We start from the raw sequence: 17,263 nt of genomic DNA, 5'->3' as shown, positions 1-17,263 counted from the left end.
AGATTTGCCTTTTTTTACACATGGGGATAAAAAAATGCCACAATAGTACTTTTTTGAAAGGGTTTCTGTGTGCATGCTATCCATGTGCACATGCATAAATGAGTAAAAGGCCAAGGCCAGTGGGTCACTGTTCACTGAATAGACACAGCCTTAAGGGTTTTGCTGTCCTGTGTGGTAGATATGTCAGCTGGAGCAAGGCTGAGAATGGAAAATGCCCAGGAAGCCCGTCTACTACACTTTAAACTTGACCTCAACATCAGTTAGTGACCAGGGAACACACCGGCTCATTTGTTATGCCTTAACATCTGCCATCGCAATAATCACAAAATGCAAAGGTGCAGTTGGTCTTGAAAAATACATGTAGCAAAAAGTAAGGCACCTTCAAAATAGATCTTAATAAGGAGCTGAGGGAAGTTATCTGAAACAATTCAGTCTATTTGAAAAGATAAAAAATAAATTGCACTCCACCTTAGTATTCAAAGCTTAACTGTGATTGTCACCTATTAATCCATATTTTGCTATGCTTGAGGATGCCACCACTTTCAGCCTAATGAAGTACGCACTTTTTCATTTCGAACCAGTGAGGCATTGCTGCCAAATGCAAATGATTCACCAAACACAAAGCGCACCCATTGTTCTGCAGAGACCTATTTAGCATGTTTCTGTGATATCGTACAATATCATTTAAACAAAAGAACAGTGAACAAATTGCCAATTATGTTGCTAGTCTGAAGTGGTATTCTGTGGTAAACATATGATGCATGCTCTTGTCTTGGAGAATGTGTTTTTGTTGCATGCCAGACTTAGTTTTCTCGGGAAATTAGATTCTGAAAGATCTATACCACTAATGAACCTAATGGGTTCTCTTTAAATACACTGACTAGTAGATCTTCTGAAATACTTATTCTTGATCGTCTGCTACAGGGAGAAAACACCCAGCCAGGTCCTCTAAGTTAGACCCCTTTAAAACTTTCTCTGTCTTTATGAGAGAAAAGTTATGGCAGCATCAGTCATCTTCAAGAGTCAAAGTGATGGCAAAGGTTCAGTGATTTGCAGGCGGCAGAGCTATGCTGAGATGGATGGTCAAAAGAACCATCCATTGTGAAATCAATCTTCAAAACTCCAGGGACATTTTCCTGAATTAATTCAGTCACCATTAGTGAATGAATCAAGGCAATGGGAGGATTTTCACCTCAGTAAAATTAGCCATTAGCCTTCTGATGGGTCTGCAGTCTGGAGGTCGAGGTGTATGAATGCTCAGAGAAAAGGTTAACTGGATGAGCTGTAGGAAACAAGTTTGATGAGATGGGGTCATGGGGAACTGGAAGCAGAGCCTTATCTAAGCGAGGCCATGACTCCTGGCACTAAATAGTTGTCACCTTCTACCATGACTCTTCGCATTTTAACTCTTAACACAACTGGCCCATAGCATATACATTTTAACTGACATTATACATACAAATGTAAAGCAAATGTAGGCACATTTTTACAAAAAAATGGCAAAACGAAATTTGCGTTTATGTAATTATTATGATTTCATTTGTCAAGACAAGCAGCAGGTGGCACCAAAACTTGAAGACAATTATACCGTTGCGGAAGAAGAGGCCGCCACAGGATGGCGTAATAAATTGAGTGGCAATCCATACCTCATTCAGTTTTAAAACATTGTAGAAAATGGTATTGCCTCATTAATTTGAGGAATGATAAAACAGATACAGTGGGGCAAAAAAGTATTTAGTCAGCCACCAATTGTGCAAGTTCTCCCACTTAAAAAGATGAGAGGCCTGTAATTTTCCTCCTAGGTATACCTCAACTATGAGAGATAAAATTTGAAGAAAAAAAATCCAGAAAATCATCACAATCATCACAATTTATTTGCAAATTATGGTGGAAAATAAGTATTTGGTCAATAACAAAAGTTCATCTCAATACTTTGTTATATACCCTTTGTTGGCAATGACAGAGGTCAAACGTTTTCTGTAAGTCTTCACAAGGTTTTCACACACTGTTGCTGGTATTTTGGCCCATTCCTCCATGCAGATCTCCTCTAGAGCAGTGATGTTTTGGGGCTGTCGCTGGGCAACACGAACTTCCAACTCCCTCCAAACATTTTCTATGGGGTTGAGATCTGGAGACTGGCTAGGCCACTCCAGGACCTTGAAATGCTTCTTACGAAGCCACTCCTTCGTTGCCCGGGCGGTGTGTTTGGGGTCATTGTCATGCTGAAAGACCCAGCCACGTTTCATCTTCAATGCCCTTGCTGATGGAAGGAGGTTGTCACTCAAAATCTCGCGTTACATGGCCCCATTCATTCTTTCCTTTACACGGATCAGTCGTCCTGGTCCCTTTGCAGAAAAACAGCCCCAAAGCATGATGTTTCCACCCCCATGTTTCACAGTATGGTGTTCTTTGGATGCAACTCAGCATTCTTTCTCCTCCAAACACGTCTAGTTGAGTTTTTACCAAAAAGTTCTATTTTGGTTTCATCTGACCATATGACATTCTCCCAATCCTCTTCTGGATCATCTAAATGCTCTCCAGCCAACTTCAGACGGGCCTGGACATGTACTGGCTTAAGCAGGGGGACACGTCTGGCACTGCAGGATTTGAGTCCCTGGCGGCGTAGTGTGTTACTGATGGTAGCCTTTGTTACTTTGGTCCCAGCTCTCTGCAGGTCATTGACTAGGTCCCCCCGTGTGGTTCTGGGATTTTTGCTCACCGTTCTTGTGATCATTTTGACCCCACGGGGTGAGATCTTGCGTGGAGCCCCAGATCGAGGGAGATTATCAGTGGTCTTGTATGTCTTCCATTTTCTAATAATTGCTCCCACAGTTGATTTCTTCACACCAAGCTGCTTACCTATTGCAGATTCAGTCTTCCCAGCCTGGTGCAGGTCTACAATTTTGTTTCTGGTGTCCTTTGACAGCTCTTTGGTCTTGGCCATAGTGGAGTTTGGAGTGTGACTGTTTGAGGTTGTGGACAGGTGTCTTTTATACTGATAACGAGTTCAAACAGGTGCCATTAATACAGTTAACAAGTGGAGGACAGAGGAGGCTCTTAAAGAAGAAGTTACAGGTCTGTGAGAGCCAGAAATCTTGTTTGTTTGTAGGTGACCAAATACTTATTTTACAGAGGAATTTACCAATTAATTCATTAAAACTCCTACCATGTGATTTCCTGGATTCTTTCCCCCCATTCTGTCTCTCATAGTTGAAGTGTACCTAGGATGACAATTACAGGCCTCTCTCATCTTTTTAAGTGGGAGAACTTGCACAATTGGTGGCTGACTAAATACTTTTTTGCCCCACTGTATGTCTGGACTCTGGAGCAATAAAGAGACAATTTGAACCTTCTGCTAATACTGCTTGTTTTTGGTACTTGTATTTGCAGGGATTATTATGATTTGTAGTTGCAGCCATCGTTAAGTGTAGGTTTAATAAATTCTTCACACATGTTGCAGTAATGTTAAACTGCTGATAATTTTGTTTCCCTCTTGCTTATCCATTTTGAGAATACATTTGCTCTTTTTTTAATAAAAGTTAATAAAATGCTCTCACCAAATGTGTTGTGCAATATGGTTTCCACATTCTTTAAAATTGCTTTCTGTACTTTTAAGGCCAGCTCATTGTCTGCCACCATTACTGAGAGCGCTTTCTGCATAGCTGTGCATCCTCCTCATGCATCGCCAGGGCAGAAGAAACATATTACTTTGGCAGCGGAGTCCCAGGCTCCAGCTGAGTGTGTTCAAACACCGTGGTATTCAACCATTCCCAGTTGTGATTATGAGTAACTGACTGCCCACATAAATAGGCTGACCTGCCTTTCCCATGCTGTCAGCTGCTCTAAGTGTGGTTCATGTGCATGTCTATCTTATCTGTATACAGCTTCTAAAATCACAAGAGCACATTGAGTCCTTACCAGAGTAATGTGAATTATAACCCTGATTTTGATAACTTCATTCACCAAAAGTTTGCATAATTATTATGAATAATGCTATTTTTGGATGTAAGATTTCATTTTCTCCAATGTTATCACTCTACCTCTCATGTTGAAGAAAAATGTATTCTCGGATGGCTCCATGCTCCAATGACATTTAATTCAGGGGTTTATGATTTATAAAGATTTGGGGGCATTTCGGTCCTGCACAACAGCCATTGGCAGCAAATATGATGCTGTAAAGTCTTTTAATAGCAGTTGCACAGAAAATGGCACAGTACAAACCATACGCAGGCAGACACTGAGAGAGGAGAGGATAATAATGTATCCAAAATCAATTCAAACAGCCATATTCCTCAACACAATAGACCACAGGGTCTTGGTCAAATCAAACTGTTGTAATTTCACTGCAAAAACAAAACAATAAAATGTAATTAAAAAGACTATTAAAAAAAGTTTTAATTAAATAAAACACAGAAAAGTACAGTATGACCGTAAAATTCCCCAAAACTAAAACCTATACAAAGCATATAAAGGACAACAATATAAACTAATTACTAAAATACCTCTACAAGAATGACCATATAGCAGGGGAGTACTAAGTGCCATAAAGTCCCATTAGCCATATTACGGATATTGATTTTCCAGTTAAGGGAACCAATTTATGCTAAACGGCTTGATAAATGGTGTTCAGACGTACAGAACATGTAAAATTGATAAAGTGCATGGACTTGTTAACCGGCCACGCCCATGAAATCAATAGATAAATGTACAAAAGTTAGAACCTGATTAACCTCTTTGTGCAAATGAGAGAAAATATATCTCACCTGCGCAGCCATGAAGGACAGATCCATCCTGTTGCTCCGTTCAAGCCAAGGCACTCAACGAAAGATGCAAACGTGCGTAGTTGTTTCTATTATTCCCCGATAGAGCATCTGCCTTCTTTTTTATTTTTTAACTCGGCATCCACAGTGTTCTGCAAGTTGGCGGACTTCACGTGAGCATGTCGAAGATGCAGATAACAAAGAAAAAAAACGAGAAAGAAGAACCGGGGGGAAATGAGGAGGATGTATCAGAAAGAAGCTGAGCAGACGGAGAAATGAAGAGATGTAGACGCGCGCGAGACGGCATGAGCGTGAGGCAGGAGGGAGGGAGGGGGGAGGGAGGGGGGGAGCTAGACTGTCACATGTAACGAAGGAGGTGCAAGTCTCTGTTTTTCTCTCTCTCTCACACACTCTCTCTCTCTCTCTCTCTCTCTCTCTCTCTCTCTCTCTCTCTCTCTCTCTCTCTCTCTCTCTCTTCTCTCTCTCTCTCTCTCTCTCTCTCTCTCTCTCTCTCTCTCTCTCTCTCTCTTTCTTCATTTGTCTATGTATTAGATTTCCATTCAGTCTTTTATGCAAATAAATGTGTCTACAATATTGTCATTGAAATCTCCACTCATTGAAACATGTATGTGCCTTCAAACACACGTCCATTTGGCCAACTATTGTTTTCTTTCGATTTAGGCCTTTTTTGAAATCTCTTGTTTAATTTCTATTCAAATCTCAGAGCATTTATTTATATTTATGTATTTAGGAAAATCTATACCTGTTTTGTATGACACAACATAGTTAAGAATATATATAAAGGATAGAAAGTAACACCAGTATTTATAACTCATTAGAACGATTTAATTTTGGTTCACATCATCCTTATTGAGTATGAGTCTATGTCGTTCCCGGCTTCCATCATAAGATCATCAAGATGGTTAGAAATGTTTGAGCAAAGCCCCTGCCATTTATTATTTATTTTAAAGATGTTATTTATCTATCTTCGGCTTCGTATTATTTAGTAAGAATCGAACAACAATATAGGCACATCTGGTTTACTATTCTGTTGGTAGAAAGGCAGATACAGTAGGGCCAGCATGTACACTCACAGAAATGAATCATGCAGAGTTTATTTTTAAGCATTTAAATCTATTTGATTTTATTTAAATACTCATATTTTTTAAATGTATGTATTGAAATTAATTATAATCTGTATAATTCCTGTCAATTCTAAAATATATTGAATGTAATTACTTAGAGGTTAAACAATAGCAGGACACTCACATAGTTTATTTTTAAGCATATAAATCTATTTGATTTTATTTAAATACTCATATTTTTTAAATGTATGTATTGAAATTAATTATAACCTGTATAATTCTGTCAATTCTAAAATATATTAAATGTAATTACTTAATACATATAAACAAACAAGATTATTTTATTTAAAACGTATGTGATTGGTTTACGTACAACTTGGGGGAAGTGAAATCGGGAAACAGGAAATGACATCCTTATTTTCCGTTGGACTTCATGTGCTACCTCAGCCTTAATGGTGAGTAATCCGAGTCATCCTTTGTCTACTTACATCCATCTGTGTATTATTCGTGCAGTTTTTTTTTATCATATTACATTAATATCAATTCATTGATGATCAAATCTACGTAGTTTGTGATGATTGTAAGCAGTTTTATCTTTAGTCCTACTACAAGCAACACGTGTACCGGCGCTCGCTAGCTAACGTTAGCTAGCAATTCACTAAACGTGGTGCTCTATGCTGAGTAGGAAAATAATCAATGATTGGCGAATTGATGCATTTCATTCAAAGCTTTTCGGGTAGGGGTGCATTTTTTTTTTAGACACTTTTTTAGATTTAGACAAAAAGTCTAAAGTTTTACATATCGGTGAATATCTCCAAAACGGTTTATTATAGAGAGATATGTTTTTGTGTTTGTTTACATAGAAATGTTGGAATCTAACTTGTGTCAGTGCATCAATTTTCTATACATTTATTTTTTTGAACTTCTGGAATGCACTTTTTCAGTTTGTAATCCCGTTGCATCAGTTCAAGTGGCCTTGTTTTTTGGCGCTGAGAAGCGGAGCCATTTTCCTTTCGGCGCCCATGTTGACCGATTATGTCCGTTTCGACAAAAAAAAAAAAAAAAGACGAGGCCGTGATTAAGGAGAAGATGCAGCGTACCTTCTCGCTTAGGAGACAGGAGATTCTCCAGGAGCCAAAGATTCCAGAGTTCCTAAACTAATGGCCAGCACTATTTGACGTCAGTGAGGTAAGTGTGAATCTGAAGTTTAGTAACTCATGTATTCAATGTCACACATCTGGTAAATAGTCTGCACTTAAATAGCACTTTTGTGCACCCAACTGTGCAGTGTGCTAGCCTTGCTCAAGGACACTTTGACATGTGGACAGTCAGAGCCGGGATTCGAACCACTGACCTTCGGTCTATGAATGTCCCCTCTACCAACTGAGCTACAGCTGCCCCTGTTTAAGTCTGTATCCTGTCTGTGTTGTCTTTTACAGATCATCTTGGAGTTTATGCGGCTGACGACTGTACCTCTGTCCTCCAAATTCCTTGGAGAACTGGACCGCCTGACCGACGACCTGATCAGAGTTTTCCATACCAAAGGTGGAGCTGCAGGAAGAAAGATCAGAGCCGTGATGGCAAAGACGGATAATGTAAGTATTTTTTGGTCTAGCCTAATACACATATGGTTTGTTTGACTCAGCCATATGGGAAAGCTCCTTTTGTTAACGATTTGGAAAAGGATAGGCACTTTCAAAATTACTGTGTAGTGAACGGGCTCAGACCTGTGTGAGTTTTAACTGAGTGGGGTGAAACCAGGTGAGTTCAGGATGGTCAAGGAGGGAAATGTCAGTGGCTTGGCTGGCCTCAGCACATGCGTCTCTGACAGTGACCAGCATGGAATCATGTAATGTTTGTTTCAGAGTGCAGACATCAACGTGAGGCGTGATTGTGTGCTGAGCTGTCTGAGCATCTACCTCAATGAAGACCTGGACACACTGGTCAAAGAATATGTGGTAAATATGTCATCCTTCTGTCCTTTGTGCCAGATGTAATTAATTTCCCTCCAGGTGTGCCTGATAACATGAGAATGGGATGGACATTAGGTCACATTGACCTTGAACACCAATAGTTCGTCATTGAGTCCAACGGGTTGTTTGTTTTGAGTAATACATTCCCTCAAGGCAATGGTGGTACTGCTGTTACTTGTAGGAAGTAAATCCACATGGTCCGGAGTAGTGTTAATTTCGTCAGCTATTTTTTAATTTAGTTTTAGTCTTAGTCCTTTGTTAAATTTCCTTTTTAGTTTTAGTCATATTTAGTCACCTTCATCCTGTTTTTATTTAGTCAAGTTTTAGTCGACTAAAACAGTAACTATTTTAGTCAAGATTTAGTCGACTAAAAGTCTGAGCATTTTAGTCAAAGAAAACTAATTATTTTAGTCTACTTTTTGTCAATGAAAACTGTTGAGTCTTTTTTAGTCATCAGATAATATAGAACATTTCAGTCAAACTAGTAATAAAACCAATAATTTGTCCTTTTAGCATATATAAATAAATAAGATTATATCTTGTCCTTATTTGATGAAAAACACAGGTTGAATGATTAAGAATGCAGCTTTGCAGAGAGTATCTGATAAGGTTTGTGGTGTTTTTACCAGGTGTGTTATGGCCACATTGCTGCCCTTCTGATAAAACAATGCATTCGCTTTCTTTCTCCGCCTCATTGTAGCGAAAATGGGCCCAAATATCACATAGTTTCTTTATCCCAAGCAGTGGTGGCTTTAGACTTTTTCGTTGTCAGTCATTTTGACGAAATTTCCGTCATAATCCATTATTACCCGTCGAGTGCACAATTTATCACTCACTCGCGCTGACGGGGGGGTATTCGGTTAACGCGAGTGCGACCACTGCTCCCAAGCAGGGGCGGCGCCAGGGGGGAGCTAGGGGGTGCTGAAGCACCCCCCAGGATTGCCAAAGCACCCCCAAGAAATATGTGTTTTATTTTTATTTTTTTCGAAAATTATTATTATTTTTATTAAATTAAATTAGAAATATTATTGATTACATCAATGCATATGTGAAACAAACACATTTTGGACCAAAAACATAACGCCAACACAGGTGATATGATTAGGCCAATGGCCAGCACCCATTCGATTTTTGACCTACCCATAGGCTAAATTACTTTGTGACACTTGAGTGACTTCCTGTTAGCTAGAGCGCCAAATGAATTGCTAACAGCAAAGGGAAAAATTGATCGTTTTTTAGTCCTTAAACGTCCACGTGTGGACACTCAATCAAAACCAACTGAAAGCGAGAGGGATTCTGCACATAATAGGCCTCGTGAGTACAAGTAGCTTACTTCTGGGTCTCTGTGTTTCATTCAAGCCCTGCTCTCTCTGTGTGTGTGTGTGTGTGTGTGTGTGTGTGTGTGGTGTGTGTGTGTGTGTGTGTGTGTGTGTGTGTGTGTGTGTGTGTGTGTGTGTGTGTGTGTGTGTGTGTGTGTGTGTGTGTGTGTGTGTGTGTGTGTGTGTGTGTGTGTGTGTGTGTGTGTGTGTGTGTGTGTGTGTGTGTGTGTGTGTGTGTGTGTGTGTGTGTGTGTGTGTGTGTGTGTTGTGTGTGTCTCTATCCTGAGCACGCAATGAAACATGTTGAGCATAGAAAATGCTATTGAGCGCGCACTTGAACAGTTTTGAGCACAGAGAAATATATTTTCTCTTGTAAAACTCCTGCTCCGTGCGCAAGCAGACCGCTGCACGCGCTCTCTCTCCCCCGCTCGCTCGACCTCTCCAGCCTGCGCGCGCTCAGCTTTGCCTGCGCTCGCTCAAGTTGTCACAGCGTTACAAATGTGTATGTATGTAGTTACATCAATGTGTGTGTTTTTTTTTTTTAATGTGCTAATATTTGAGGATTAAGATAAAATAAGAAGTAGCCTACTTTATTGATACCAATTGGGGAAATGTTTACGCTGCAGCAGCAAAAGACAAGGAGGCATTGTACATTAGACAGTTAAAAGACTATAATTAAACAATCGAAAATGTAAACATCTTAAATAGAAATAACATAGCATTACAACGTGGAAAATATACATAGTGTGAACAGCTATCTTACCTGTTAACATACATGTTAGGCTAACGTTGCCTTGGTTAAAGAGCCTGTTTATTGCTTTGAATTCTTTAAAACAAATATTATCTTCTTAAACCTGTATGGTAGTCAGGAGCATCACATCCTAATGTTTGATATATTTAGAGGGTGGGAAGGAAGGTTTAAAAATTCAGATTAGATTCAGTTCTACCATTTCATTAATTCATGGTGGTTTCAGTAATCCCCTGGTAATTGAGGACACAAGTAATCTAAAGTACTAATGTAATCTTTATGACTTTCAGAAAGGACAGGAGACCCACAGGTGCCTATATCAATGATTGTCAACTGACAGCACAATGAGTCAAAGCAGCAGCAGCATGATGATGTTAAATGTTGTTTTTGGAACATCCATTGTAAATAAATGGAATTCAATAAACATTGAATAGCATATCATGCAGTTTGTCTGTGCCTTTTCCTCCGTGTTGTCCGGCATATAGTCTCCCCCATGGTTTGCTGTGCTGCTTCAAGCGCTCAGAGAAAGGAGTATGAATGTAAGGTTTCCCCACTGACACAGAGAGGAGGAAAGAATGGCTGGCTCAAGTCAGCAGGAGCAATTTAACTATCACAAAAGACAACAACAGCAACAACATATGTGAGGTAATCATATTTTTCACAAAACGAAGACCACACCATTGGGAAGCTTAATGTCTGTTTAATCAAAATAAGGAACAGGGAGAGGCTTGCAAAGCTCTGGGAGTTGAGACTCAGGTGCAGGGTGAGGGTCTCAGTGCAGGTCTTCATGCTCCATTGAATCCCCCTGGGGTTCTTGTGCTGAGAGAGGGAGACAGGAGAAAGGGTTAGATACATCTAGCAACCTATAGGATGGGAAATTGCTGACCTATTTTAAACTTACCTTGTGTTTTCGCTCTCACTTAAGTCCCTCTCCCTTTGCCATCAATCCAACATAAGCTGAGCTGCAACATAATACAGACGGGTAATAATCAACAGAATCACAAAGACATAATATGGCTCTGCTAAAAACACTCACCCATAAATTATGTTTTTGTTTACTGTTTAGAAGTCTCAAATATCCACTCTAAATCCATATCAATAGCGATGTATCACACAAATAGCTCTCTTCCTTATTATTGTGTAACGTTAACTATATTATACTAGCTGGAACTCCAAAATGGATATCCTCATTTCTCCACCCACTACAATCACACGCCCCAATGTTATATTTAACTAATATGTAACTCCCTCCACCCCGGATAAAAGCACGTTAAGAAGCCCCTTTTCTCTAATTCCACAACGTTGGAAGAAATAACATGAGGAGAACGGATTAATAGGCTGTTCATGGTTAACGTGTGTTGCTAACTTTAGCCGGTATCCTAGCCTCATCTGTCCGGTTGAAAATTAACGCAAGCTCTATGCCCATTGTAGAACAGGAAACAGAAGTTGGTCCAGGTTCTGGTCAACCCAACATTGTGATAGAGAGAGAAACATGTTTTGTCATTCTGCCACCTCTAATGCTTACAGCAAGTAATCAATACCTCAGAAGGGTTCATGTAGCTACATGTATGCTACGGTTTGTTAGCGGTTTGCTTAAACTACCCCTATAGCTATGTTGCCGGCTAGCAAACTCAGGCATTGCAAACAATAACGTGATATCAGAAAACTAGAAATGTATAACTCACCTGACACTGTGGCGTGCTATTCTCTTCATTCGAGTCTGTCATGTCCTGTAAATGTCAACGATAGATGTGTAATAAGAACGTCAACAGCCTGATGGCAACCGAAAATCCCTCTCTCATCTCAGATAGAAGATATGATTGGAGACGACCAGCCAATCAGAATTGACCTTCTCGAGTTCTCCGATTGGTTGGTTTTGTGGCACATTTGTAACGCTGTGACAACTTGAGCGAGCGCAGGCAAAGCTGAGCGCGCGCAGGCTGGAGAGGTCGAGCGAGCGGGGGAGAGAGAGCGCGTGCAGCGGTCTGCTTGCGCACGGAGCAGGAGTTTTACGAGAGAAAATATATTTCTCTGTGCTCAAAACTGTTCAAGTGCGCGCTCAATAGCATTTTCTATGCTCAACATGTTTCATTGCGTGCTCAGGATAGAGGCACAAATATAACGCCATATGTGTGTGGCACGAGCCATTTTGTGTGCGTGCGCGAGCGAGAGAGCTCGCCTCGCGCACCAGTGGGTATCTACCGGAGATCGTTGTGGTTAGCATCTGGTGCTAGCTAGCCAAGCTAATGGATATAAGGAGCTTTTTCAACAACAAGGTGGAGGGAGAACTCTCCTGTCAGACGGAGAGTCTCAGGTAACCTCAACTCAGGTGAAGTAAAGGACTCTCAGTGTTTAGATAGTTAACTTTAGTCTAGTTATCTCAGTGGGTCTCAAACGGTTTGTTTTAAAAGGGGAGTGATTTGTAAAATATCTATAAAGAAATAGAAAATCTGTTGACAGTTCTGTTTCGTATGGGTGTTGAGAGATGTATCCATAGATCTCTTAATGTTGCTCTCAAAGTGCACCAGATTGATGCTTTTAACTTCAATATTTAAAAAAAATCTTCCCGGGGGAGCTAGCCCCCGGGCCCCCCTAGAGGAGGTGAGGACCCTCCTAGAGGTGAGGTCCGCTCCCCACTTGTAGAAATAGCACTTTACCCCTGCCTATATGCCGTGAGCTGATTATCGAGCCTTCATTGTAACAGTCGCGGGTGCACTGTGTGTGTGTGTGCGTGGGGAGTGTTGCAGTAGAAAATGCAACTGTAGCGCTGGTGCATTAATGGGAAACCCTAAATGTTTGAGCACCCTCTATGAAACGTCAAGCTACCCCACAGCACCCCCTAGAGAAAATCTCTGGCGCCGCCACTGCTCCCAAGCCCTGTTGTTGCCATTTTATTTTCTGTTAAATAAGGTTAGTTAGACCATGAGTTAGACCAGAGTCTTCCTGACAGTTCATAGTGTGCCGCTGCCCGGTGTAATTCAAATCTACCGCCGCGCGCAGCACAGACACACAGCTGCTGCCCTGCCGCAGCGCCGGAAATGGAACTGCTGGGAGAAAAACTGACTATCAGAGATGTAACGTTATCTTTGATAATATTTCGTCTCCTCATTTCCTCTTTACTTTCGTCAACGAAAGTAAAGAGAGATTTTGGCATAGTTTTTATTTAGTAAACTACATTTTCGTCTCGTCACTTTTCGTCAACGATATTGCATGATGATTTCGTTGCAGTTATTGTTTACTGCCGTTTCGTCATCGTCTCGTTTTCGTCATGGAAAAAAAGGTCGTTGACGAACATATTTCGTCATAGTTTTAGTCAACGAAATTAACACTAGTCCGGAGGAGCTTGAGGTTAAGGGTCGGGTCCTGGCACCTAAGCGCCTCCAATATGCCAGTGACGACAATTCTGCCCCAAACAAGAAGGTGAGGACACAGAAACTTGATAGTTCTCATAAAGCAGCAGTTATGTAATTGACACCTGTTTTGGAAATGTTATTTAGTAAGATAGGCCTTTCAGATTATGTCAGGTCGGTTTTGATTCTTGATGCTGATCAGCTTGATTCTCTCGCGTGTGTGCGCGCGCATGCGTGTGTGTGTGTGTGTAGGATACATGTTGTGGACTGTCTGCTTATGAACTCAAACGCCTTGAGAACATCAGAGAGAGGGAAGCCTTCTTGTCTTCCTTGAAGTTATTGCCAGTAAGTGGACATGTTGACTGGAACTCTAACGGCCCGTACACACAGCAGCTTTTGGCGATTTGTCCACCGCTTCCAGCGCGTCTCCGCCCATTGACTTTGAATGGGGATGACGTCACTTTCCCTTGCTTGTCGCCGAACTGCATTGTGGGGGGGCGAGGCGAAGATTTCCAGGATTTCCAGGATGTTCAGGATTCCAAAGTTGAACAATGTTCAACTTTTGAGGCTGAGCTGGAAGCGACAGCCAATCAGATCCGTTTATGCAAATCTGACAGTTCAAGCGCTAGCCAATCAAACCGCGTGCAAGCTGGGAGAACCAGACCCGCAGTTCATTTCTACATTCCACAAAAATGGAGGAGAATTTAGTTATTGCGGTAGCAAATCACCCGGTTCTTTATGACCAGTCCCTATTTACTTACCGGGATACAAACCGGAGGAACCAGGCATGGAGGGAGGTGGCAGAGACAGTGGGTGAAACTGGTAGGTTTTCGCTTGTTTGGGGATTTTATATCCAGTTTACTTCGTTGCTAGTTTACTTCGTTGCTAGCAAGCATAGACAGTATCATTAGCCAGCATGGAATGTAGCATAAAATAGCACCATAAACATTAATCTCATAAATGTTAAAAAAATAAATGTTCATCATAGCCCTTCCTATTTGACAATAGTGTAGAAGAACCGGGTTTTTTTGCTTTGTATGTCGGGGGCGGGATATTCATGTGATATTCATGTGATTGGTTGTTGGTCGCGAAATCCCCAAGCTGTCAGACACGCCCAGCTCCAGGATTTTCAAGATTTGGTCAAAGCTGCTGTGTGGACACACCGTAACCAACACAAGACTGATCAACTGGTCTCTCTCTCCCTCTCTATCCTATCACACTTTGTCTGTCTCACCCTACTCTCTCCTTTCTGTCTCTCCCTCCCTCTTTCTGTGTCTGGCTGTCTCCCTCTTCTCTCTGTCTCTCCGTCCTGCTTTTTCTCTCTTCCCCTAGATCTTCTCCCTCTGTCTGTCTGTGTCTCTCTCTTGCTCTCACACATATAGCTTTATTGTGTGTTACCTCCTACCACAGTGTAACTTCACTCATACATAAAGCATAGGATTTTAAAAAGGTGTAAAAGTAGGGCTAAATGGGTTAATTCTCGATTTTTTTCTACAATGTAGTTTACAAAGATAATGCCATTCCTGTCTTCCTCCTTTACCATACCTTGTAGTGTATTTAGGGCTGATATCCATGGAGAGAAATAATGGGATAATTATTGTTTTTCTCTGTGAAAAGGCAGCTGAGGATCTGAGGCAGTCGGTAAAGCCAAAGCCGGATGTCAAGAGGTAAGTCATAAAACAGTGTAGTAGTAAGGATACCGTAATTTTCAGACTATAAAGCGCACCTGCATATAAGCCGCAGCAGCTAAATTGAATGATGTGTACATATATAAGCCGCACTGGACGATAAGCCGCAGGTGTTTTAATGTTTAATTACCATATGTAAGGGTTCGTGCACAGAGGGGATTGTCGGGAAAGAGATGGCTGTTTGAGGAAGCTCCCATTTATTAACATTTCAACAAACAAGTTACATATTTGCATAACGTATTCAAGTGTTACCATTTAGTGCAATAGTAGCTACAGAACATGTACTGTGCTGTGTAAACTGTACTGTATCACATAGCGTTTCAGTCATAGAGCACATAGTGTTAAAGGTGGTGGACTGTAAAATCCATAGATTTAGGAGGTTCCCTAGTGGCCGTTAGCTGTAAAAATCCATAGATTAGCCGCACCGTTATATAAGCCGCAGGGTCGAAAAAAGGCGCGGCTTATAGTCCGAAAATTACGGTACTTTGTTTTGTTTTGGCTGTTGGGACTGATTCTATTTAGTAGAAGGGGGCATTTTCAAGGGTTGATGGGTTAGGGGAGAGAAGATCAGGATAGGGAAAGGTTAGTTCCTTCTATTTCCTAACAGGAAACAGAATTAGGTTAGGAGAGAGGGAGGGAGGGAGGACAGCACAAGAGAGGTTTGGAGAGGGTTGGATAGGAGGGAAGAGTAAACCTTACCCTATGAGAGGAGATTAGGAGAGAGGAGGTGAGAAGAGATGGTGGCGGGTAGGAGCGGGGGGTGGACAGAAGAGGTTTGCCTCTTTCCTACCGTCCTTTCTCCCCTACATTGTATCAAAGAACAGTTTCTTATTTGGCTCTTTCAGATATTGATTACTGATGAGAATGTTTTCATTTACTTCACAGATCTCTGAATAAAATGGGTTCCTGGTCCTGTATTTTTTCTTTTTTTACATTTTAAGTTGGGATGTTTTGTTGACTCCATTTTTATTGTGGCAGGTCAAAGGCTTCATTGGATACAGTGCAGTCTCTTCTGTCTCCCCGGAAATCCTTACATCTTAAAGAAACTCGGAACCTTACCCTCAGAGGAGGACTAACCTATGAACATGTAAGTTACTGTCTTATGTTTCATGTGCACCATTAAAAAATTCTCTAAATTAAAGGATTAAGAGTATTACTTTAAAGACATGCTGTTCTTTATGGCACGTACCCTCAAACACGGTAAAAAATGCTATCGAGATTCTTTAACGCGACCCTCATTGTGATCAACAATGCTCAAACACCACTTTTTATCATATTTAAATAGTTGATGATCATTGAATGTACAACTCCATTTATACATAATGTGACTTTTTGTTTTGTTTTCCAGGCTTTTAGGGAGTCAAAGATCTTGAGGTCATTGTGACCTTGAACTTGTGTCCATCTCATTTTCATGAATGCTATATCTACAGTGCCTTAAGGGAATTCTTCAAATGAACACACACTTGGCCTCAATGATAAGCTGCTTATAATTTGGTGGTCAAGGTTAGAGTGACACAGCTCATTGTTCTCTGTTCCCTCCATCTTTCAGGACATCGAATGCGGTGAGGCCGAGGCAGACGTCGCAGGGACGACTATGGCAATCTACACCGTTCGAGCTGAGAGTGATGATCCTGATGGTCCTGGTGGACGCTTTGCAGATGTCGGTGTGGTCCTGGAAGGGGTCGAAGTTCTCCACAACCTCCAGAGTATCAACCATGCATGCGTGATGCTTTATGGGTTGATCTACGCACTTAATCTAAGCTATCCAAAAAGCTTGAAGAATACATTCGAAGTTTACCAGAAGATCCTGATGGACCTGGAATCGTCCAAGCTTTCCCCTAAAGTACAAGCACTGAAACTCAAATTGCTCAGGTGATTCACAGAAAGCTAGAAACGGCAGGTGCTCAGTCAACACTTTGTTTAACCTTCCTAACTTGTCTCTGTTCTATTAAAGTTAGAAAACATTTTACATGTTCCATCTACAACATGACTTGGTTGAAGAGCTACACTACCTGCTGAGTACTGTGTCTGTGTGAAGAGAAGAGGTTTGCTTTAATGTTAATTAGTGCTGTAGCGACGCGTCGACTTCAAAATATCGTCGACGACATATTTCCGCGTCGACGCGTCGCTACACACACGTGGGTCACCCAAAGCAACAAGCAGTTCGCAATCGCACTTCAAACACAATGGAGACTGAAACGGCTACCACCTCCTCCTCACAGGATTGCGCACGAAGCCCCCAAACGAAAACATCTCGCCCTAGGTCTTCAAAAGCATGGGAATATTTTAAAGTTAGTCCAAAACGCAAAGATATTTATATATTTATATCTCACTGAGACT

At 41.2% G+C, this 17,263-nt stretch overlaps 1 protein-coding gene across 1 annotated transcript; it reads left to right on the top strand.

Moving 5' to 3' along the window:
* Positions 1-6,264: 6,264 nt before the first annotated feature.
* Positions 6,265-16,910, top strand: LOC117556437. Its single transcript, XM_034231762.1, has 6 exons — positions 6,265-6,300; positions 7,285-7,440; positions 7,711-7,803; positions 14,853-14,902; positions 15,902-16,010; positions 16,473-16,910. The coding sequence occupies exons 1-6, from the start codon at positions 6,298-6,300 to the stop codon at positions 16,797-16,799; spliced, it is 738 nt and encodes a 245-aa protein (XP_034087653.1). The 5' UTR covers positions 6,265-6,297; the 3' UTR covers positions 16,800-16,910.
* Positions 16,911-17,263: the final 353 nt, after the last annotated feature.

This window comes from Gymnodraco acuticeps, unplaced genomic scaffold (genome assembly GCF_902827175.1).
Source record: "Gymnodraco acuticeps unplaced genomic scaffold, fGymAcu1.1, whole genome shotgun sequence".
Taxonomy (NCBI): domain Eukaryota; kingdom Metazoa; phylum Chordata; class Actinopteri; order Perciformes; family Bathydraconidae; genus Gymnodraco; species Gymnodraco acuticeps.
Note: the sequence above shows the minus strand (reverse complement) of the source record. Positions and strands in the feature narration are given on the sequence as shown.

Bases quoted from the DNA above. Each gene is read 5' to 3' on its own strand.
- LOC117556437 (XM_034231762.1), top strand. The intron at 7,804-14,852 runs GTAAATATGTCA...CTCTGTGAAAAG, and splicing joins CACTGGTCAAAGAATATGTG to GCAGCTGAGGATCTGAGGCA. The intron at 16,011-16,472 runs GTAAGTTACTGT...TCCATCTTTCAG, and splicing joins GAGGACTAACCTATGAACAT to GACATCGAATGCGGTGAGGC.